This window comes from Diprion similis, chromosome 10 (assembly GCF_021155765.1).
Source record: "Diprion similis isolate iyDipSimi1 chromosome 10, iyDipSimi1.1, whole genome shotgun sequence".
NCBI classification, from domain to species: domain Eukaryota; kingdom Metazoa; phylum Arthropoda; class Insecta; order Hymenoptera; family Diprionidae; genus Diprion; species Diprion similis.
Genome location: NC_060114.1, coordinates 18,283,249 through 18,306,946, shown reverse-complemented (window position 1 = coordinate 18,306,946; position 23,698 = coordinate 18,283,249). Strand labels below are relative to the sequence as shown.

Below are 23,698 nucleotides of genomic sequence, written 5' to 3'. Positions count from 1 at the left end.
AAAGCATCAATCGTTCAACCGTCTAACCGATAAAGGTATGTTATACTTGTGTTTTCATCAGCCGTGAATCCCTCTCCAGCACTAATATTATGTGAAACACTTGTGCAATTTGTTATACGCAATTTTCACCGCACATACGTATAATCTTTTCGAGATATGACAACATCTTCTACCTGCAATTATCGAATGCGTGCAAAACCGATTGTTCGACTTTTGAACTTCGAGTCAACGGTTTTTAAATACAGACTTTCGTGTATCTCGATGCTTGTTTAGAAATTTCAAAGCTATTCCAAACAGTTTTTAAAGTATTTCACGAGTGTTGTTGGGATAACATTTACTCAGATTCGTTGTACCATGACAAGTGATATGCATTGTTGTTCAATGCTGCTGCAATCTTTCTTGAGTATATGTATTCAATATTGTAGAAAACAGTTGATACACAGATTACAAATACCGGCCGAATGACCCATCGACTGCAAACACACCCGTACAACGATTCCCTACATGCATGCGCGTGCATCGCATGTTTGTAAGACTTACATCAATACTTCACACAGCAGTACAGCAGCGATTTTCTGCCGGTAGGCCTAGTGTCAATATTACGTGATTTTTTATTTACATTATAGTCAAAACGAGTGCCTATATCATGAGCATTCCATTGTGCGCAGTGACAATGTGTGATTGCAAGCAAATACAATCCCGACTCGCCGCAACAACTGGCAGGAAGAAAAGGAGGCAATGGTTGGGTAAAAAGTAGAAAAAGAATCGAGATTCTCCGTATCGATATTTATCATCCGTAAAAAGTCGATGCAATAATCTTTCGTGCACGCATCATAAGATCGGGATTCTGTGAACAACCGTGCCTTGCGGTCGCGATAAATTTAAACGTAATGATTATTATTATTATTATTTACATCGTTTGGCCGCACTTTTATAGACAAGTATAATAATACAATAGCAATAACCGACTTTGCAATTTTTCACACCAGTTTCAAGTCGGAAAGTGATTACGTTCTATTATTACGCTTGTGGCAGAAGCTATTTTCGATTCTGATGTCACTCGTACGCATGTATAGTATAGATACATCGCCGTATGCTAGGATTCAAGCATCTCTATAACTGTACATAGACTTCAAATGACAGCAACTATGAATCTTTTTTTTTTTTTTTTTAGCAACTTCCTTCTCAAAAAGCACATCTCATAAATACATCAACAGGCGTTTTCTGTTCCAAACTGGTTTTACGTTGATCCACAGTCAAGGTCACTGAATATATGCGTGCGGAACGTCCACAAGATATTTTCCAACTTCTCGTGGCGTTACGGATCTTCGACATGATCGACAGAACAAAAGAAAATCGCACGTGCGAGATCAAAACTCGAATCCGTCAAACGAAACCGAGTGGCAGTTAACGCGAGTAAAAAACTGAGAAACTCGCATGCGATGACCTCCAGCTATAATCTGGGAATTCCCTAATATTCGTCACGGATAATGCGATGAGTCTTTCTTCATTCAACGTCGCGTAACTTGATAATATTTGAAAGACAGCAACCTTTCTTGCGATGAGAAACTTTGAGAAATTCGTTAATTTTTTGAAAAAATTTCAATTAAATTCCGACAAATTTTTCGGCCACAACCAAGTGATTAATAGATGATCATTATATTCTGAATTAGAAATCGCTCGATTTCTTTAAGTTTATAAAGCAATTTACGGTCCTCTATTAGAACACTGAAAATTTCCGAAAACTTAAGCTGAAAAGATTTTATTCCCAATTGCTGAAAACGTTCGAAAACCTATTTGAAATTGGTCAGTCGAAATCCAAATGATTTTAAGTCTGTGGACGTAGGTGGCGCTAGTTGCGAATAATACACGAAATGCATGCAGCAACCCACTTGCATAGGGAAGTTAGTAACCGTCATGTGTTAGTCGAGAGAGTTTACTCGGATTAGTGCACATCATACGAGTCGAAATTACATATTACACACATTTTGTAAGGACTATACTACTCTCGTAATCGTGTTGTTTGTGCAGCGCGGTCATGGAGGCATATGCTTTGAACGAGAATAAAAATCCGCTGTGCCGTGCTGTTGTTGACCGCATTGAAATTTTGGAAAACCTGCGCAACTCTTGCGTTTTTCCAAACATCAACAAGAGCTTCAGCGATACTGCGTGCCAACCATAATTTTTAAATGTAATTTAATTAGCAATCGATCCTAGTTTCCGATCACGTAGACTAGTTCAGTTAGGATCCACATAATTTTGGCTAATCCCATCCCAAATATCTCTTTATTAACAAAATCCGTTAGCATCAACAACACCGATGCGCATTTGAATCCGTAGAATCGAACATTCAACTGCATTCATCGTAATATGGCTATTCTGTATCCCCCCCTTCATGTGTTCTGGCAGATTTTATGAAATTTTTTTAAAATCATTCCTCCGTGCAAACCGCATTGAAGTCTAATCCGAATAAACACGGCGATATACTTGCAAACCCCTTCTCTCCAACCGTTCATCATAACCTTGAAGAGAAGATTGTTAATCTCTGGTTTCTTTTGATGGCAAATTTACTGACCCCGACAGAGCAATCGAAGGCTTGCAGTTAGTGGCTTCACACTTTCCTTTCAGTGCTCTTTATTCTGCAACAATAGACATACAGCGTCTTCGATATGTTAGTGTAAAGCTTGCCGCTCCATAATATTTCCTAAATTATATCTAAAAAACTTTTATTTCTAGGATATGAAACATATTCCCTGCCACTGCCCAGTACTAAACTCAGAGTATCAAAATGGTAAGCAAGCTGCGATTGGAGTTCAGAAAATACTACAAAAACAGAAGGAAACTAAGATGTATTCTAAAGGAAACGCAGCGGACCCTTGACGCCATTGCTGCTGAAAATTTCTTTCCAGATGGTAAATTTTGTATTTTTTTTTTTTTTTTAACGATCGACAGTGTTTACACAGCAATGGATTTGTCATCAACCAAAGTTGAATTCAATTGCTTTGACTGTCTCACTTTTCTATAGTTTAACAAAAGTAATCTTGGTAAAGTAATTTCTAAATAGGATGAAACCTGTAGCGCAGGTCCAGACAAGACCATTGCTTATCGAAAGGTGTGCTTCGTTCTATGATCCTATCTTAACTAGAATTTAAAACTTGTCCCTATCACTAGGTTGTTTTCCTGACTGTTGGAAACAGTGCTTCGTCACTCTACTGCACGCAAAACATGATCTTTCCAACATGAACGAATATCCCCTAATCAGTGAATACAAAATTTTCTCTGAACTAATCGATAATTTGATTTGCAATTCACTTGTACGGTGACTTTATAATGCCCGAACAGCATCGACTTTTATCTGGTCCCTTCATGTCTATTATTATTTGTGTTTATACTGAATATAGGTATTACTAATAGTTTGAGTGAAAGCTACACTGTTGACTACTTAAACTCTGTTCTTACAACTGCTACCGATGTTGTAAATATTGATTTACTTGTCAGAAAACTTGCTCCTTATGGGGTCATAGGTTTACTGCCTCGTTGGGTTGGCTCATTTTTATGAGACAGAGTCCAGTTTGTTAAAGTAAAAATTTCATATCTCAGCCTATTTGCGTTATGTCCGCTGTAGGACAAGGTGCACACTCGGGTCCGCCTTTCTTCTTCATTTATGTTAATGATATCGATAGGGTTTATAAGTTTGCAAAATTTTTATGCTACAACTATTCCTAATAATAGGATTCTCATACAAATTGATCTCGATGACATGTTGGTCCCTGATAACACAGATATCGAAACTTTTAAAACACTATTACTCATTTGTATTTGCCATTTCAACTCACTATCCAGTTGTCTGAAGCCTTCGCACTCATACCGCTATAGAGAGGCCTGAAAAATTGATTCATATTTATTTCCATTACGTAAAGCTAGAAAAAATGGCCTATAAATTGATCGACGTATGTTTCAAATTACAGAAAACGTGAGCGAAGACTTGCTAACGCCATTGACATTGGAAAGGATTACTCACATTCTTGAAGACTCGCCAGCGATAGTCATAATGGGTCAAGATACAAAGGCAAAAGCGCATCTCGTGAACACATTACTATCTTCTGAACTTTTACCAACTTGTAACGGATCATGGAGATGGATAAGGATCAGCTACGGAGAGACGAATCACGTCAGTCTGACACTGAACTTGGAATACGAGGTTGTGGAAAGGCTCCAGTGCAACGAAAAAACGTGGAGTACTCTTCCTGTCGAAGATCTAACAAGAACCGAGAACGACGACATCAATTGCCCAGCCGTTCTTGAAGTGAAAGTAGACAAGGTCCTGCTGCGAGATAATGTACAGATATTTGTGACCCCCAAAGACGGGGCCACCGAAGTCTTGTCAAGAGGAATCCTCAAAGTCTTGCCGATATTCTTCTACGCGCTGGGAGACCATCCTTTGAGCCAAGAAAACTTGGAGGAATTGAGAGACCTGAAGGAAACTTATCCCGATTACCCGGTTCTCTTTATATCCTCGGAAATCAACATGTTACTCGACAATGCAGACACGGAATTAACAGAATCCGAACAACACCGCCTCCAGGAAACCGTATACGAAAACGGGTCGACGTCTCTGCAAGACGGAGAGGAGAGAACCACACGAAAAATGAATCTCCTCGGTCTGACATGGCTGAATCAAATAGCTAGTCTGGGATTCTTGAGAATGGAAGAATCTGTCGAGGTTGATCAGCTTTCTTGGCTCGACGGGAGCGACTACAGCAGCTCTAGTCAGTTTATAAATTCGCCGCAAAAGATGGACCAAGTACTTCGGTTTACAGAGGAGTGTTTGCAGAAGTATTTGGTGAACGCCAGCAACATGTTGAACGAAGTTCATACGACCAGTCTACGCAAATTCATACTGAGCGCTTTCGACATGGCGAGAGAATTACAGATAACGCCGCGCAGGATACAATACGCGCGACAAAAGGAGAACGTGCTGTACAACAGTCTGATGAAGCTGGTAAGCGAGAAGCAGGAGGAGGTTACTGAACTGATACAAAACATTATTGACGAAATGAAGACTGATCTGATCGAGGGAGAGGGCAATTACCACAGCGAAAGTATTAACCTGGAAAACGGCGAAAGGAGAGAATGGTGCGACACCATTCGCGCGGCGACGCTCGAAGTCCAAAGACTGCTGCTCAGTTCTCTGAGTGAACGAGTGGCCAAACAGTTAGTGACGTCTGTTGACTGCCTGCGAGAAACGTTCGTTGGAACATTGCAGAGGTGTTTGCTGAGTCTGGAAAGGAGTTACGAGCACGAGTCGAGTCTGTTGGCGAGCGACGCGCTCAAGCAGATACTATCGGCAGCTTACAACGTCGAGCTAACCGACAATTCCATGTCAATGGTTCACTCGTTTCTAGAAAGATTAAGGCAATTAGTAAAGTCCCTCCCGCTTCCGTGGTCATCGACACCAGTACTCGACGTTTCGTGGAGAAGAAGAGTAGCCGTCGACGTTCTGAACTCTCTAAACTCAGCCCGACTCTCTAAAGCCATAGCGACACAGTTCAGAGAAAAAGTGAAATCGTCGCACGACTCGTTTCAGTCGGCGCTTCGCTCTCTGGAAAGTCATTACTCTGGAAAGCTTGAAAGAACGGAAGAGCAGAGGGTTGCAATAAGGAAATTCCACGCCCCAAGACTGGCTAGACTTGCCCTGGAATCTACATCCATGAGCGATATGGTGAGATATGGGGCACCACGCCAGGGCAAAGAGATTGGCAGGGGTCAGTACGGCGTTGTTTTCTCTTGCGACGAATGGGGAGGGGCGCCAGGTCCGTGTGCGGTGAAATCGGTTGTTCCGCCCGACGACAAACACTGGAACGATTTGGCAATGGAATTTTATTACACAAGATCGATACCCGATCACAAAAGAATAGTAAAGCTGCGCGGTTCGGTTGTCGACGACTCGTACGGCGGCGGTTGCGGACTGTCGCCAGCTGTATTACTTGTTACGGACCGTTTGAGCCGAGACCTTTACTGCGGAATAAGGGCGGGACTGTCATGGCTTGAAAGAATTCAAATTGCAATAGACGTCGTCGAGGGGATAAGGTATCTTCATTCCCAAGGACTAGTTCACCGCGACATCAAACTGAAGAATGTTTTATTGGATACTGACAACCGTGCCAAACTAACGGATCTCGGCTTTTGCATACCGGAAGCAATGATGTCTGGAAGTATCGTCGGCACTCCGGTACACATGGCGCCGGAACTACTTTCTGGACATTACGACAGCAGCGTAGATGTCTATGCGTTCGGAGTCTTGTTCTGGTACATTTGTGCAGGGAACGTACGACTCCCCTATGCCTTCGAACAATTCCACAACAAGGAACAACTCTGGACAAGCGTAAGAAGAGGTGGGTACAAGATGATCGATGAAAACTTTGCATCGGCAATTAAATTGATCAGTGAAAAACGTCGTCAGCTGTTTGTCTCTCGACTGAATAGTTCAATGGAAAGGAACAGTAATTCGAGCTTCTAATATTTTGCGGAGATTGAGTAAAAAGTATTGTTTTCAACCTCTATTCTTCGTTTAATAACATTTTATCATATGTTTAGGCCTGAGACCGGAAAGACTCCACCATTTTGACGACGAATGTTGGGCACTAATGGAGCAATGCTGGGCTGGCGAACCACCGCGAAGGCCATTGTTAGGTGCTGTACTACCCGTCCTTGAGTCGATACGAGAAAAAGCCGAACAAGGCAAGTCTGAACAGCAAAAAGACTTCTTAAATGCAAGAGAGGCTTCTTCTTTAACTAAAAGTCCGGCTGTATCATTGACTGAGCCGTATAATCAAAGAGGAGTGATGGCTAATGCACACACCGCGAAAAAAAGGCCTCGTAGATTTATTAAACACCCCGCTCTCCACATGACGAATTTTTTCTACACTAGCACTTGTCCTAACTTGTACATTCAGATGCGAGAATTTTAAGAATTGTTACCATGTCTTGCCCGTTTTTTCGGTTATATCAATCACCGATAATACTCAATTGTTGTTATCATTATTGTTCATCGTTTTCTACCATATATTATTGTTGATTTTTCAATCCCCTCGGTATTTTCTGAATCCTTTTTTTTTAATACATGTTATCATACAAATTTTTTAATCAATGACGATTGTCATTCGCTTTGTGAAATAAATCCGCTTTTAATTAGTATTAGAAAGAGTAATTTTTTTTCTCTCTTTTGGAAATTCAAATTAACTTAGAGGTATTAGTTCAAGTTTTTTTTTTTTTTTTTTTTTTTTTTTATAGATTATCGCTTATTACTTTTATTATAATTAAACATTTTGACTCTGACGGTAATATTAAGCTACGACATCACATGTATAATGATTTGTACATCCGACTTTTGATAATTAAACAATGAATAAATAAAAAAAAAAGAAGATAACACGATTTTTGACTGAAATGTATATTTTTTTCACGTTTATTTGGGGGCGAAAGCTGGACGGACCAATGTTAATATTGCGAATTTCTTCTATCGCTTTCTACTCTGTATCAATTTTCCGCTATTGTCTTCAGCTTGTGTTTGCTCTGTCTTCAAATTGTCATTTCTCTCCATTCTTTCTTTCGAAGTAATATTATCATTCATGCTTCACAAGGGTCAGCGGAAAAATAAAGAGAAACCAAAGATTAACCGATGATACATACTTAGATGTAATAATTTAATTGCCAGAATTGTATAAACGGCTTTTTGTTAGGCATGATCGATTTATCTTAAATTTCAGATGACGACTCTTCTGCGTCAGATACTGGTTCCTGAGCAAGAACGAAGTGTGGAGTGAAATCTCAATGAAACGACAGCACCAAATTATATTCATTTCGATGTACACTTATGCGTCAAAAAGTTTGATGACGGTAGTGGAGAAGTAAAAGGGCATATCTGCGCAAGAATACTTGTAGAGGTATTGACGAAGGCAGGTAAAGAAACAAGTTGAAAAGAAAATGAACTTTTCGGAAAAAAAAAAAACCAAAATCAAAAAGTATTTACAAATACCACAGAAAAGATAATATAGCTTTGACCGAAATTGTACACCAGTGATATGATAAGTTAAGATTAATTATCCTTAAAAAGAAACAGCAAAACCAGTAAACAATAATTAGGAATTTAGAAGTTGAGGATGAATTGTAATTTTTATAAATATACGTAAGAATGTATACACATATGCATCATGCGAGATTAATTTTTATTTAATGTAATTATCATTTTTTAGCAGTGCGTAGAAATACTTGAATAAACATATTTCTAATACTTGAATCGAGGCGTATCGATGACGGTATTGTTTACGCGATGTTATGCATCAACAATATTTATATACTATACATAAATATTTGTATGTGATTTATTATTTTATATATTATTATTTTCATTATCATAATTATTGCAACAACTCTAAGCTGCTTTTGGCTTTCTCAAGCTCATGGAGGAATTTGTAAAATTGTCCAAGTGTCATTTCCGTGAATATACTATTTGTTTCCCCGTTACCCTCGTCGACGAGTAATCGTAGCTGGAGAAACGTTTTTCCCAATCTATCAGATTCGCTACTCGCCGCTGTCACTGTCATAATAAAAAATAATTAACATTTATGACTGTATTTTGTACAGTTATACTGACCGAACAACTGTCTTTCTAACAGATTGTTTTCTTCGTGACTACCGATGTTATCCTTACCCCCAAATTTCCATCCCACGTCGAGTATTTTACTCGGAACAATATTCATTTTCCCCAAAATACGTATGTCACATTCCAAATAATTTTTTCTTGCCGTTTCTCAGATGATGCACAGTCATAGACTATATGCAATCCTGTAGATCATGCACCTATCTCCTGGTTTCAATCATGGGAATTGAAAACACAGTTCCTCTCTACACAAATTATGTAGTTTTATCCGATGCACGTATAACCACGAACTATATATGTTACATACATCGATGTTCCATTGGGATATAGCTATTCGCAGGAGAAGGTAACAGGTTTGTCATCACAATCGTAAAGTATTAAGTCCATTTACAAAAGTCGCATTCAAACTTGGGTGTAGAACGATATAATGAGATCTTACTGTGTAGAAACAGTTTTTAAAAACTCAGAGGCAAATATCTAGATCCGGTAGTATTACGAATTTTATAACACAGGATATTTCTCATTGAATAAAAAAATAGTTACTCAGCGGGTTGTAAGAAATTTACGGTATCGAAATTATCTCATTTTGTCAGATTTACCAACAACACAACAACGATTTGACTGTTCTAGTACTATTAAGAAACAGAATGCAAGACTCACTCACAGTCACCCAATTCTTGATCAGATTCATCCAGCTTGACTGCGTTGTTGCAAAAAGCCAAGTCCACGGTTAATGTTGACAGATTTCTCCATGTCCTCACTTACTCCGGATTCACGTACTGGATACAAATGCGAACATTCGAGGTGCCGAAAAGTCAAAATAAGATCAAGGCGACGTATAAACAAGATCGCAAGAGATAGAGAGGCATTTGTTTTATACTCGTTAAAGCACACAACGCTACTCAAACGTGTTTCTCGTAATTCGAATGCACTCACGACATTAGCAAGTAGGAATTAGATGCACTTACACCGACTGTCGGCAATTATTTTAAACGTTTTTGATCAACGAAACATGGCATCGGTACCCACGAAAGAGTCAAATACCCCGGGGTATGGAAGCTGCCGTCAGCTGCTGTGTGTCATAACTAACTAACTTGTGGTCATAACCAAGATAGTCATAACTTATTCCACGATCATAAGATGGTTACCCGCTACTCAAGCGCCACATGGCGGCGGTTTTTGGCAGCATTTCGAACCGAAAATCCAAAGCGAAAATAGTTTTAATTCGATCTTTTGAATGCAAAGATGTTTTTGTTGGCCACGTTGATCAAATTAGGTAAAAATAAAGCGATGCAACGAGAAGGGTATTAAACATGGGAGATCAAACGAGAAGTTGTTGGCTCATTTACGGTCATTCATTCCATGTTTGGGTTGGTTCTTAGAGTATATGGGCCTGTCCACCAATTATCAACAAATGAACGGCACGTAGAAAAATCCATTTTGTCTGAAATTTTTTGTACCTCTTGTAGTGTGTACTAAGATTAAAAAGTTGACTAAGTTTGAATCTTCTCGAACTTACCGTTCGCGAGAATTGCAACATCAAAGTTTATTTCAACCAAATTGAGGTTCAAAAGTGAATTGTTTTCGTGTCATTGTCGGCATAAAAGAAATTATGAAGAAATCGGTATCTTGTGTAAAAAATTCTCACCTTTCCGAATATGTTATTCATTATTTGATCACTTTTCGAAATCAAGCTCGAAAACATTTTTTTCTGCAAAAAAACACCTTTTCTCTCATGCACCACCAAACTGTATCTTACTTTTGAGTTTTTCATGTGAAAGTTGAGATTTTGTCGGTAAGAAACTCAAATTTTCAGAGTGAAGCCATAGAATCTCACATAAGCTACGTTCAAAGGTCTGTTACACTTAAACCCCGCATCATTTTTTGGAACACGTAAACCCCGCACATGGGTCACTCGTGTCTAACTAACTATTCTACCTTGTGTAACGAGCGACACTTTTTATGGAATCTTTTTTTATCGTGTCACCTCACCATCCTTACAACTACGTCGGTTGTTTAGTTATCTCACGTGAAAAATTCTGAGGGGACACGAATGATCCATGTGCGAGGTTTGAGTGTTAATAATAATCTCCTTTTGGAATTGGCAAACATGAAGATAATAAAAGTTCAAACGAGTGCTTTTTGTCCTATTTCATATTATTTTCACAATTTTCAAAAGCTAAATATGAAGTATTTATGACTCTCACATTCGCAAAATATTCGTACTATTTTTTCGAATGCGGATGCGAATGTGAATGTGAATATACGTTACATCACTAATGGGTACTACCTCTAGTAGTTGTCGCTCTAAGCTACCTCCGGATTCGTGGCTTCTCCGCGGTACAGTCTCATGGTATTAATCTTCCATCATCTTGCATTCCTTACATCATTACTCTGTATGATTTACAACTGAAATTCAGTATTCTTTTCCATTCCATTATATTAACTTCAAATTGTTGCTGCGCGTCAAATTATTGAATAAATCTAGTTAAAGCAAAATAATCATAATAGTTAAAATTAGCTATTTCCAGGTAAGAAATCATCAAAATCAGTACAGGTAAGATAATTTCATTTAGCAACCCTATATATTCTCTGTTCCGGTTTTTTTCTGAACAGCGCGATAGGACGGCCACTGTCCACTGTATTTCAATATTTAATCGGTACTCGGTGACCCCAAACTGCTGACTGCGCGTGTAGCTATGCTTGCGCGATCGGATCTAGTGTCTAACATCTGGGAATGGTCGCGGAGTGCCGTTTGACGTTAGAACGCCAGTCTATCCCCACGCAAAAGTTAGACAAAGATAGAAATATCCTTCCCACCTATGGAACATGGTCTATAAGGCCTATACTCAATGGCTTAAAAAAAACTGCTTCCTACTAGTAAAAGAGAGCAAATGGAGTCCTCCCAACTCCATCTCTTTCATTAACAATCAACAACGATTAATCTGGGAAAGGCAGAATCCTCCCATCTTTCTGTCATTCTTGGAGACACTCTCTCGGGTAACGCTACGGTACGGCAAGCGTTCCAGTAATACTTTATTTTAAGTGGTCTTCCATCGATGGTTGTTGGGAATTTAGCGTTCTAGAAGTGATCAGAGCGTACCGGGTCGAGTATTTGATTCGTGATACAGTCGATCAATCAATGCTCAATTACCCGGATTTGTTGGTAACGGACAAATGGTAACAATAACAACCATTTATCCGCAGAAGTACATACATTGCCCACTGGGCAAAGAATCGTGTCGTCTACCATACCGTGAATGTGGATGACAGTGGCGTGCGCTGTGCTTTCTGTGTGACCGGCGCACTCGTGTTTTCATATATTTTTTTTTTTTTTTTCAATAAAACAGAAGTATGAGACGTTCGGTAAAACTACTCGAGCAAAGTTTAGGATAGTTACACGCCACAGCGGCAACATCAGAACAGATTAGAATATAGTGAGATGGAAAATACCTCGGATAGGAAAGCGAAACATTCGGTCCGGATGCTTCTGAGACATGTGCCTATGCACATATCTCGAACGTCGGAGCATATCTTTTATGAGTAAGTTGAAATTAGAGGTACATCATTTATTATTTTAATTTTACCGCGACTAACGCTTGAAAAACATTTCCCATCTTCACTTACTTCTTTTAATTTCTTCACTTATAATAACAATTATCACCCGAAACAATTCCCTCCATCGTATAATAAATAATAAATAATCTATAGAACTGCTATTGTTATAATCTACCAGCGGACATAAATTATAAAAATAAAATCATATAGATTGTGGTTGTATCTCTCAACTCTGCTGCGCACGCTGCGAAACTTATATTAGTCACCGGCTATACCAATCGCGGTTTAGAAAACAATGAAGTAGCCACGAATTTTTTATATATACATATAGGGAATCCATGCGAACCCGACCACCGTCTGACCCTGGCCATGTCTGATCTTGTTAAAAAAAATGTCTGAAATTGTCCCGACTCTGCAACACTAGGCCGAATTTTTTCAGATTTCTTATTCAACTGCTCGATTATTTATAAATTTTAAAGTTAATTTTGAAAAGGACCGTTCTTAAAATTTTCAAAAAATTCTCAGAAACTGCATTTTCCATTCTAAGCGTTTCAAGACCGGGTCCATGATGGGCCGATTTTTTCCCATTTTTTTTCAGCACCTTCAATTTTTCTCATCAACTAGAACACTGTTTGAACGCTTTGAAAATTCCAGAAAAATTCTCAAAACTTCTATTTTTCACTTAGAACATTTCTAGACCGGTTCTACTCTAGAGCAATTCTGGTGAATTTTTTTGGCACATTCAACTTTTTTTTCATGGACTTCATAATGAAACTGGTCTAGAAATGTTTGAAGTCAAAAATAGAAGTCTTGAAAATTTTTCGGAAATTATCAAAGAGTTTGAACAATGTTTTAGTTGATCAAAAAAATTAACGTGTTTTGTAAAAAAAATCGGCCCATCGTGGACCCGGTATTATAATATTTGGAACAGAAAATACAGTTTTTGAAAATTTGACAATTTTGAAAAGGTTCGTTTCAAAATCACTCTCAATATTTGTAAATAATTAATCAATTGAATCAGAAATCTCAAATGATTCAGGATACTGTTTCAAAGTTGGGATAATATCAGAAGAAAATTTGAACAAAACGAAAAATGGTGAAGGTCAGGCGTTAGTTGGGTTCGCATGGAATTCCCCACGTGTGCATACTTTCCCGAGTAACAATAGGTTCGACGGTTATCTGTATCTATGCAAAATATGTGCTTATGAAGTCATAATACGCTCTACATATTATCTATTAATAATTTCTTGTTGAACTAACTCTCGGTCCTGATTATCGTGTCTCGTTATCGGGGATACCAAAAAATTTTTCGCACAACATGTGAATATGATAATATAATAATGAGATAAGCTTGCATGGAAGATGCGAGCGTATCATGTATGTACTCACATTCCTTATATAGGGAAACTCTGACGAAAGGGCAATCCCACGAGCCTCGCGCGCATGCGCATACCGATTACTGCTAGCGTCACACCGTGACACCACCTTTGACGTGAACCGAGCGCAGCGGATTAAATATTGCAAAATGGTTCCAAACGAAAACTTGTACATATTTGGCGCTGGGAGGTTGCTCAGGCTCTTTCACTGAAGATTTCTTGTATACGTTTTATCGCGGTATTTTATTTCTGCCGTATTCGATTTCATGTGCAACTTTAACCGGGGTAAACAATTTCCATATTTTCCATTGCAGAAGAAATACTGCTTGAACAACTTAATTGGCATCTTATTGTTTCGTTAGATTCTGATTTCTCGGTACCATTCAATAGACATCTAAAAGCCGTTTTTTAGTTTCTTCGATCCAAGGATTGAGTATCGCGGTTTTTCGTCAGTTAACCCTTAGCGGCCACATAGGGTAACTCATTACCCCACGCTGAAGAACCTAGTTGTACAAGACATATGGGTGCTTTAAGACTTCTAATCTATTGTTTCATGTTTGTTAAAGAGTTCTTCAACATTTCTAATGATTTTTATCGGCCAATTTATAGATGGCGTTCTAAAAACTAGTAATATATGTGAAAATTCAGCAAAATGGCTTTCTTCAGAAAAAAATTCATTACTCCGCCATTTTTCAATATTAAGGGCAAAAATTTTAGCCATTGTACGCACAACATATACCACTACCATAAAGATGTAACAGTATCCGCCGATCATTCAAAAAGTATATTTATTTTGCAAAATTACTGTAGGGAAAAATAAAAAAAATTACAAATCACGAAATTTGCTTTTTATTTTTTGTTTTATTAGCTTCTAAATACATATTTTAGACCTCTAATTTTACTTTTTCTGAGCCTGAGGTAACTAGTTACCCCGTGTGACCGCTAAGGGTTAAATCATTGCTTTAATTGTTTTCAACGCCGCTTAAACCTTAAATTAATCATGCGAGAGAAGAACTAAGTCTCTAAAAAAAATGGTTAAATTGCTTGTAATATCAGATGACTTTTGCAAAGTGAAAACCAACTATTTCCACAACATTTGTACACGTATAATTAATGGTTGTACAGGTGAATTCTATTAATATCGTATCTGTTCACGATTTCTGATCTTAAGATACTCGAAGAACCGAAACTTACGTAACCGAAATTGGCACAACATAATTTTATCCTGCTAAAAAGAACGACATTCGCCCAATTAGAGTTATGAAATTTATTCAACTTATTTACATCCTACATAGTATCATTATCTATCATTTTTCATCGAATAATCTGATATTTAAAAAAAAATTTATTAGCTTGGTAAATATTAGTATAATTAGTATGATGATTATTCTATTTGAAGTTTGAATTAATCAGCACATCGGAATACCAGATATATTGAACAAATTTTAATAATTATACGACTATTACCAAGCCGACAAAGTTTGTTGTTAACGTATGAAGAAAGTTGATACCCTTTGTCTCATTACGCAGATACGAGTACATTAGTATTACATTAAAGTGTAGTAAGACATAAAATATAATGATACAGAAGAAGATTCGTGTATTCGCCCTGAAATATTGATTTTTTTTTTTAAAGACTCGGCCTTCGTATTGCACAACGTCCGGGTAGATGGCTTGCCGGAAGTACAATTGTGGTTCTCTTTTGCCTCGCGGGACTTCTGTGTTTCCGACAAGAGAAGAATCCTCTCAAACTCTGGGTACCTCCAGACTCTGATTTTGTACGAGATACGGAATGGATTACGGAGAATTTCGGTCAAGGAATGAGAGTCCAAACTTTAATTATGACCGGTAAAAACGTCTTGGAGCCTCGGGCGCTTATGAAGGTGCGCATGATACGATAGGACTCGTACATACATTGCATTTTTCACATATACTTGAAACTTATCTCAAGGAAAATCACGCGCTGCTTGCTGCAAACACGTAGTGAGAAAATAGTTAAATTGCTCCTAATATCAGATGACTTCTGCGAAGTGAAAACCAACTATTTCTACAACGTTTGTACACGTGTTAATGGTTGTACAGGTGAATTCTATTAAGATCGTATCTGTTCACGACTTCTGATCTTAAGATACTCGAAGAAATTGGTCTCGTAAGGCAATTAAACGGACTGCGGATTAAAATCATAATAACAAATTTTACACAGTAAAATTGTGTACCTAAGCATAATTTGAAACTCTGTTGATAAAAAAAAATGAATCGTAAAAATCCTCACCGGTTTTCAACCACAAATACACTTATTTTGTACTTACATAGAACAAGTTTTTTTTTTTTCATCGTTTCTAATTCACGATTCATTATCGATGGCAATCCTCGAATATTCTGTATCCTTGAGACTAAACACACGGCAGTTGTTTAATTGCCGAGTTCGTCAATGCAAAAACTATTGTTGGCCAAGCCAAGAACTATACGATGTTTACGCACGTAACATCCGGTTGATAAATTCTTCCTTATAATTTTGTAGCTGAACGAAGTGACGAGCCGCATATTAAAGTCACACGCAACAACGGGAGGAAACACATCCTGGACAGATGTGTGCTTCAAGTAAGAATTTTTATCCCTATTAATTTATACGAAGGGGCTGATCAATCGGGGGATGAATTACATTTTTTTACTTTCATGCACTATCTGCTCCTGCGGCTTGTAATCCAAGTGTTGGAGTTTTTTTTAAAATTATATTTATAACAGTAATTGTTATAAATGAGGGGAGGATGTAACAGCAATTAACTTCTCTACGCACGAAAGAAGATGTGAAGATAAGGATAGAGAAGTTGAGTAACTTTTATTAGGGGTCATCGATGTTACCTGTGCGTTTAGTGCTTTATCACAGTAAAAAACTAATAACAATATTATATTATGGATTTTGTTCTAAGTATAGTTATGACTCGATGTTGGAGAAATATATAATAATAATACTAATAATGATATTAGAAATACGTAGTATAATTTTGCAGTCGCATCTCGTCTTGCATACATCCACATATTGTGAATCTCTTTGACGTAATTTCGTGATTTTATGTCTAGATCTCTGCGGTTAGAGCAATTCATGATTCCAGTTCAAGGATTTAAAACATAACGATATGCCTGGTCAAAAACTACTTATACTGTTAGCTGCAATCACGAAGGCGTGTCAATTTAATCTACACAAAGATATAGTTATCAATACAGTAGCGTAGCAGTTTCAAGATTATAAAGTCTTCCGATTTATCCATACGTACTAATCTACCCGGATTAACAATCTCTGTAGAAAACGATGTGTCATTCGACTGTCTTACATTCGTGTAATGTGTGTGTAACGCACATATCGATCTATGTAAAAGAAGTTATTTATTATCTGGAAAAAAGCGGAAAAACACACTACAAAGACTTCCATTTCTTCGTATCTAAAGAAAAACATGAAATATGGATTATTCTCGCAGGATTCCTGTAATTCCCGAAATTGCGCGAACGAAACGTCAGATCAACTCGTCAGACAATGGTCAAGACAATTTCTTCGACTTTGAAGGAAACGATTCTGAGGATGAGGACAGCTTCGATCTGTTGTCGTGGGTACCGACTAGCTGGTACTGCAGCGCGTATAATTCGTTCGAAAAAAGCTGCTACCTGAAGAGCATTCTGGACATATGGAAGTTCGACGATGCTACGATGAGTAATTTGACAACGGATGAAATTGTCCGCAGTATAAAAACTGTAAGGACAAGTCCCAGTTTGGGACATAAAATGAATTACGGCGAACTCCTCGGCGGCATAATCAGAGACGATAGTGGACGGATAATCGGTGCAAAGGCAGTAAAAACCCAATGGTTTTTAAACGTGAATTTTTCAGCGGTTGACATGAACAAAATTGGCAACGACGTGGGAACTGCTGACTGGGTAAAGTAGGGCACAGCTAGTCCGCTCTTATTTTCGAAATGGACGACGCGACGGTGCGTTAAGGTTGGATGGGCCCCATTGTCTGAAACAAAAAAGCTGGAAAGAGGGAAAAAGTCTTTTATACAACGCGAGCATGTTTTACGCGATTTTTCATGAGATGAAAATAATAAGCTAAGTAATAATCACATACCTATAAGTATATAAAACAATATAGAAATGAAATAAGAATTATCTTTGTCACGAGTTATCACCGTCGTGAGTTATTCATTTTTGGTTTATTTAGTCCTAGTACCTGAAAAGACCAATTTTAACTCTTAGGCGAGTTGAAAGTCGCAAATAAATCTGACATGACGCAATCCTAACCTCAATTTCGTTCTCCGTGAAAAAAGCGTCACATACTCTTGTTATATAAAGAATCGTGTGCAACAAGGAGACAACGGCCTTTTGGCGTTGCGCATTTGCAATATTCGTCTTCGGCTCACCTACAACTCATATTGCAAAAGTACATACATTCGGTCCGAAAAGACCGAGTTTGCCTTCTTGTTACACATTATACTATTAAAAAGTTTCCAGAAGCGGTATTTGAGCCAATGATAATGAACACGAATAAAACAATATCCTTGTTACGTCATAGATTTGAGTCTATGGATATGTATTTCTATTACATAGTAGGGACATTCTTAGATTCGTGTCTACACTATCATCGGCGTCGGTAACGTCGCTGGCAATTTTTTAAACCTTCATTTCCCTCCTTTATACCCAGATTTGTTTGTCTTTGATTTTTCTCTCAAACTTTTAATTCCGGCCGATTCATCTTTAACTACGCTGCAGTCTGATAATGAGTTCCGTATTGCTCGTGGTGACAGTATCCACGAGCATTACCGATCGGATTGGACGACTTCCTTCTTTCGTTCCCTGAGTTTAAAGATTCTTACTACAGGCAACGGAAGATGTTTTGGAATGGGAAAAAGCCTTTTTGGAAGCAGCCAAGGATGAAACTGACAACCTTCGGCTGGAAGAACAGACCATGAAAGGAGGCCTGACTCTTTGGTATGAAGCCGGCAGGAGTTTTGGAGACATCAGCTCTTCAGCAATGTTTCAGGACATCACGAAAGTCATTGCCGGAGTAATACTGATGTCGTTTTACGTTCAAGTTATGCTTTCCAGATTCAACTGGGTCGAGTGGCGCGTAAGAATCATTCATTAGAACTTGTTCAAAGTTGGATTTTCGTCACGAATAGAGTAATTGAAGATTTTTAAAGTGAAACGAATTTTCACCACAAGTGTTGGAGTGACCACAAATGGTGCAGCTGCTACCCTAGTTCGCCAATTTTTTACCCATCTCTCCTTGTCCAAAACAGTTTTGCCTGACCACCGCGGGGCTGATGTGCGTAGGTGGAGCCTTCATCATCGCCGTTGGAATTTGCTCCTTGGCCGGAGTTCCTTACGGACCAGTTCACACCTCTTTACCCTTCATGCTAATGGGTCTTGGGGTGGACGACATATTCGTCATGGTCGCAGCCTGGGACCAGCTCCATTCCAACGAGAAGAATCATGGCCGTCCGTTGACCGAGAGAATAGCACTGATGCTGAGCCACGCGGGATCCTCGATATTCATAACGTCCTTGACGGACGTCGTTGCCTTTGTGATAGGCGCTTCGACGGTGAGTGAATGACGAAGATGAACTCTCGAATGCATGCACTACAGTGCGGATAGTCTTAGGGCGGTTTTATGTCTGGTTGCAGATCCTCCCGTCTCTTCAATCCTTCTGTATTTACGCAGCAGTCGGTGTCTTCGTTACCTTTCTTTTGCAAATCACATTTTTCGTTGGATTTTTCACCCTGGACACGAAGCGGATCGAGGCCAAGAGGAACGGGATTCTGCCGTGCATAGTGCACAGCGGTTATCAGCCACGGCCGAAAAACGAAGATCGCATCTCGTGGCGTGTCACAGGCTTCCTGTATTCCCGCGGGGTATTAACGAGCTGGGGAAAACCCGCGGTGCTGATGATAACCGCCGGTATTGCAGCCTTCGGTATCTACGGCTCGACTCGTTTAGAGCAGCGTTTTGATCCCGAGTGGTTTTTACCGGAGGGAACGTATCTGGCACAATATTTGAACGAAGTCAAACAAAACTATCCCGAACAGGGACACGAGGGATTTGTTTTCATGGGAAAGCTCGATTATGTCTCAAATTTTCAAAAAATTTTACAACTCTGCGAGACCTTGAGGAGCTTGGACATTTTGCAGAATATTGATCAGTGGCCGGTGAAATTTGCCCGGTTCGCGCAGAACCAATACGACAAAGGTATGAATTAGGAATGATAAAAGGTTTTTTGTTCTACAGTGAAGTAGACAACAAATAATAGTACATTATGTCACAAGGGGATAAAGTCGAAGATTATTCCCGCTTTCACTCGGGCAATAATCACCCAACAGAATATTTCACTTTTATTCCTATGTTGAATATAGGACTTTATTTCCGACTCAACACTCGACTCTATTCCTGCATTGCGTACGCATCCCGTGAAAAAATCTCGAACTGAAATAAGAATTTGCGGGAAGAAACTATTGGAAAATGTCCTCATGAAGTCAGAGCCTGGTTGTCGGCGCCATTTTATCACCACATAACCTGAGTCTTCGATTTTAATAGAGGAAAATTGTAATTCTTCGGGTTTCAAATTACTCATGTCACGTAAATTAATGAAATGTAATCAATAATATACCTGTTCTACAATCCACATGCGGAAAAACATGGTCAGCTGTTAGCCTGGTTGTGTTGGTATGATTTTTTTCCACCAGATGACGCATTGCAAAGTGACATTCCTAATAAGAGGGAATCACATCGTACTTTCGTGCCGCTTTTCATGTAAATAAAGTGAAAATTTCGGTCTAATCGAAAATAAATAAACTAAATTCAATATATAGCCTAATATTGACTGGTTGATTATCTTCTAATTTCCAGATTTATCAACCGTGGACGAGTCAATGTTCAGCGAGTACCTGTCGCAGTTTCTGTTTAGCAAGTCGGGCGGAAAGTATCAATCGAATTTCCGTTTCGCAGGGAACTTAACTTGCGGTGAACGGGCGCCAAAAATCCTGATATCGAGTATGGAATTCACCTTCGCAAAATTCCAGCATCCCACGGAATGGCTCGGGGCGATGGACGGTATTAAAGAGACCTGCTCGAGGTCGGGAATCGACGGATTCGTGACGGTATGGAGCAAGGTATTCGCGACCTGGGTTACGGACAAGGCTATATCGCAGGAGGTGATGCGGAACCTGATCCTGGCGTTGATATGCGTGATGGGAATGACGGCTGTGCTGGTCGCGGAGTTCCAGACCTGCTTCTGGATCTTCTTGTGCGTGTTGCTGACCCTCGTCGACGTTTGCGGTCTGATGTACTACTGGGGATTGACCGTTGACATCGTGTCCTGCATCGGGCTGGAGCTCGCCGTAGGATTGAGCGTCGATTACGCCACTCACGTTGCTCACGCTTTTTTGAATTCGGAGGTGCCCGACGTGGATGGAAGCAGAATGGCCCGGACTTTAAGCGCCGTGAGGCACATTGGAGCGGCCGTAGTTTTTGGCGCAGGATCAACTCTGCTCGCGTTATCGTTGCTGGCAACCTCCGAGGCTTACGTATTTCGCTCGTTTTTCAAAATATTTTTCCTCGTTGTCACAATCGGTCTATGGCACGGTTTGATCTTCCTACCGGTTGTCTTCAGCGTTATCGGTCCCCGCGCTTTGCGCTCGGATAGTCGAGACGACACGAGCAAACGGACTGTGGCGAAGCGTCGGGAACCAGCACGAAACAATATCGAAATGAAGATTGATGATGTGCGGGGTGAAGCGGAAATCGAGCTTATGTCACCGCTTGAAAATAATAAGGAATAATTTCACCTAAAAAATTGTGATGTGGTTGAAGGAAACTATAAAAATTGCATCGCGGTTGGAACTTAAAACAAGTTCAAAAATTACGCGCTATGCACGTGGCAGCGTACATATTGTTAAATTTTTAATATCGATATGAATGTATTCTTTATCAATAATATTTATTTTTTGGTTCAATAAACATACAAAATTATTACACTATTGATACTATTAATCATATTCGCATATCATGTCATCATCGTCACACATTTATACAAAAATAATATAAAAAACTTGGAGATTTATTATTATAACTTAAAACGCATGTTTATATATATATATATATATATGATGTATATATATACATACATATATATAAACAGGTTGTTGTTGTTGTTGTTGTTGTTGTGTTGATGCTTGTTTGTTGTTTCTTTTTCTCTTTCCTTTTTTCGTTCACACTTTCTATTTCATTTAATATTGTTTCATTTTATTTTATTTTTTTCCCCAATTCTCTTCCTTTTTTCTCTTCGTATCATCACGTGTTACACGATCAATAATACACACAATAATGCAATATACAAATATTAAAGATATTAGATGTGAAAATGAAAGGAAAATTATCGCGAATTCTCGTCATATATTTGAAAGAAAAAAAGATGGAATAAAGGAAACGAAACAATTGGGAAAGAAACAACGACAAAAAAAACAAAGTACAAAAATAACGTACATAGTGCAAGATCGCGATCGATCGATATAGATTTATTATATTTATTTATTATTGTTATTATTATTATTAGCATTATTAGCATTATTATTATTATTATTACTATTACTACTATTACTAATATATATATATATATATATATATATATATATATATATATATATAAACGACTGGTTAAAAAAGAAAAGAAATTAAAAAAAAAAAAAAACTATATAAAAAAAAAGGAACATGACTATTATAGTATAAACCGACGTAACGTATAAATGGATGTAATTTCTTCCATAAGTAAGGATATACATATATGTGCAGTACAATGTGTGTGTGTGTGTGTGTGCGCGTGTATAGACACACACGTACACATGTACGTAATGACATTTTTTTTTCTTTAGTTTAAATAATAATGTATAATCACGAAGTAAAAATAATTATATACGAGCTGCGAGGGGTGAAACGACTGATTTCTATCGTATAGCCCTTCGCTGCACATCTCAGTCTTACACAGTCCATGGACATTCGCTCCGTTATTCTGCATATATATATATATAATATTTGTTCGTTTAATCGTACATACATACATACATGCCACAAAGTCATTCAATCATTCGTACATTTTATTCGTTCGTTTGTTTGTTCGTTCGTTATAGTTATGAAATTTTTTTTTTTTTTTCATCCTTTCTTCAATCTCACATCAATTACTTCACTCCATCATTGTTCTCACATATCATAATAGCATACGTACATACATACATATATATGTATACGTACCACGATGATATTTTTATTTAATTATTATACGTATACGTATAAAGAGACGATATTTTTTATAACAAACGCACGCGATATAGGAAATAAATACGCATCTGTCGCACAATGTTTGTTTAGTTTTTCTTTTTCTTTTCCTTCCTCTTCTTTTTTTTTTGTTTTTCGTTTTTTTCTTTCAAGCCTTCTTTTCATTTTCTTCGCTTTTCCTTCTTTAATTCCTTATTTTTTTGAACGAATAAAGAAAAAGTAAACCAAGGCAAACAAACGAACGTACACGGCAGACGTATTTTAGACGCACAATTATAGGATAACGTTTCACAGGGATTAGATGGCGTGATAATTATTTACGCACACAGAACAGGTAGGTATAATGAAACTGGGAATGATATTGGGACGGGAAAAATGGGATTGTTTTCGATTGTACAAGAGGAAGTATTACGGGGGAAAGCCTGGCGCACAAACGGTATACAACAAATTACATATCATTATTATGTTTTGTATTTTTTTTTTCCTCGCATTTTTTGGTTGTTTTGGGGTTTTTTTTTTTTTTTTTTGCTTTTTTTTTAAACTTTTCTGCTTTCCATCGTCTTTTTTTTTTTCAATATATATATATGTATATATATATACACACATGCATACATACACATATCCATATACATATATGTGTGTGTATATATATATATATATATATATATATGCATTCGTATGGTACCTTAGCGTATAATGTTGTTAGAAATTTTACAAACTGGAAATTTCTCCGTCATCGTAGAATCGTACATAATAATCATAACAAGGAACCATCAATATATATAA

General features: G+C 38.1%; 3 protein-coding genes across 5 annotated transcripts; 2 read left to right on the top strand and 1 right to left on the bottom strand.

Annotated features, from left to right (window-relative positions):
- Positions 1-635: 635 nt before the first annotated feature.
- On the top strand, positions 636-7,977 carry LOC124410766 (dual serine/threonine and tyrosine protein kinase-like). 3 transcript variants are annotated; one of them, XM_046889373.1, is made up of 5 exons: positions 1,887-2,191; positions 2,737-2,912; positions 3,969-6,395; positions 6,598-6,741; positions 7,770-7,977. In XM_046889373.1, exons 2-5 carry the CDS (start codon positions 2,789-2,791, stop codon positions 7,802-7,804), a joined length of 2,730 nt encoding a protein of 909 aa, XP_046745329.1. In that variant the 5' UTR covers positions 1,887-2,191; positions 2,737-2,788; the 3' UTR covers positions 7,805-7,977. The 3 variants fall into 3 exon arrangements, with proteins under 3 accessions (XP_046745328.1, XP_046745329.1, XP_046745327.1); XM_046889372.1 differs by lacking the exons at positions 1,887-2,191; positions 7,770-7,977 and adding an exon at positions 636-735 and having other exon boundaries at positions 6,598-7,643; XM_046889371.1 differs by lacking the exon at positions 7,770-7,977 and having other exon boundaries at positions 1,889-2,191; positions 6,598-7,643.
- A 234-nt stretch (positions 7,978-8,211) lies between these two features.
- On the bottom strand, positions 8,212-22,696 carry LOC124410774 (COMM domain-containing protein 7-like). The gene is made up of 3 exons (XM_046889383.1): positions 22,688-22,696; positions 8,714-8,776; positions 8,212-8,599 (listed from the first exon to the last, which is right to left on the bottom strand). Exons 2-3 carry the CDS (start codon positions 8,760-8,762, stop codon positions 8,421-8,423), a joined length of 228 nt encoding a protein of 75 aa, XP_046745339.1. The 5' UTR covers positions 8,763-8,776; positions 22,688-22,696; the 3' UTR covers positions 8,212-8,420.
- Positions 12,019-21,753, top strand: LOC124410765 (NPC intracellular cholesterol transporter 1-like). Its single transcript, XM_046889370.1, has 8 exons — positions 12,019-12,205; positions 15,233-15,479; positions 16,118-16,197; positions 17,073-17,526; positions 18,467-18,715; positions 18,888-19,190; positions 19,273-19,834; positions 20,492-21,753. The coding sequence occupies exons 1-8, from the start codon at positions 12,105-12,107 to the stop codon at positions 21,421-21,423; spliced, it is 2,928 nt and encodes a 975-aa protein (XP_046745326.1). The 5' UTR covers positions 12,019-12,104; the 3' UTR covers positions 21,424-21,753.
- Positions 22,697-23,698: the final 1,002 nt, after the last annotated feature.

What these genes read in the sequence shown, in the direction of transcription:
- LOC124410766 (XM_046889372.1), top strand. Translation starts at nt 2,789, where the DNA reads ATGGTAAGCAAGCTGCGATTGGAGTTCAGAAAATACTACAAAAACAGA. An exon ending in TGAAAATTTCTTTCCAGATG is followed by an intron (nt 2,913 to 3,968) that starts GTAAATTTTGTA and finishes TTCAAATTACAG; the next exon opens with AAAACGTGAGCGAAGACTTG. An exon ending in CTGGACAAGCGTAAGAAGAG is followed by an intron (nt 6,396 to 6,597) that starts GTGGGTACAAGA and finishes TCATATGTTTAG; the next exon opens with GCCTGAGACCGGAAAGACTC.
- LOC124410774 (XM_046889383.1), bottom strand. Translation starts at nt 8,762, where the DNA reads ATGAATATTGTTCCGAGTAAAATACTCGACGTGGGATGGAAATTTGGG. An exon ending in CGTGGGATGGAAATTTGGGG is followed by an intron (nt 8,600 to 8,713) that starts GTAAGGATAACA and finishes TTATTATGACAG; the next exon opens with TGACAGCGGCGAGTAGCGAA.
- LOC124410765 (XM_046889370.1), top strand. Translation starts at nt 12,105, where the DNA reads ATGGAAAATACCTCGGATAGGAAAGCGAAACATTCGGTCCGGATGCTT. An exon ending in ACGTGGGAACTGCTGACTGG is followed by an intron (nt 17,527 to 18,466) that starts GTAAAGTAGGGC and finishes TTCTTACTACAG; the next exon opens with GCAACGGAAGATGTTTTGGA. An exon ending in TCAACTGGGTCGAGTGGCGC is followed by an intron (nt 18,716 to 18,887) that starts GTAAGAATCATT and finishes TGTCCAAAACAG; the next exon opens with TTTTGCCTGACCACCGCGGG.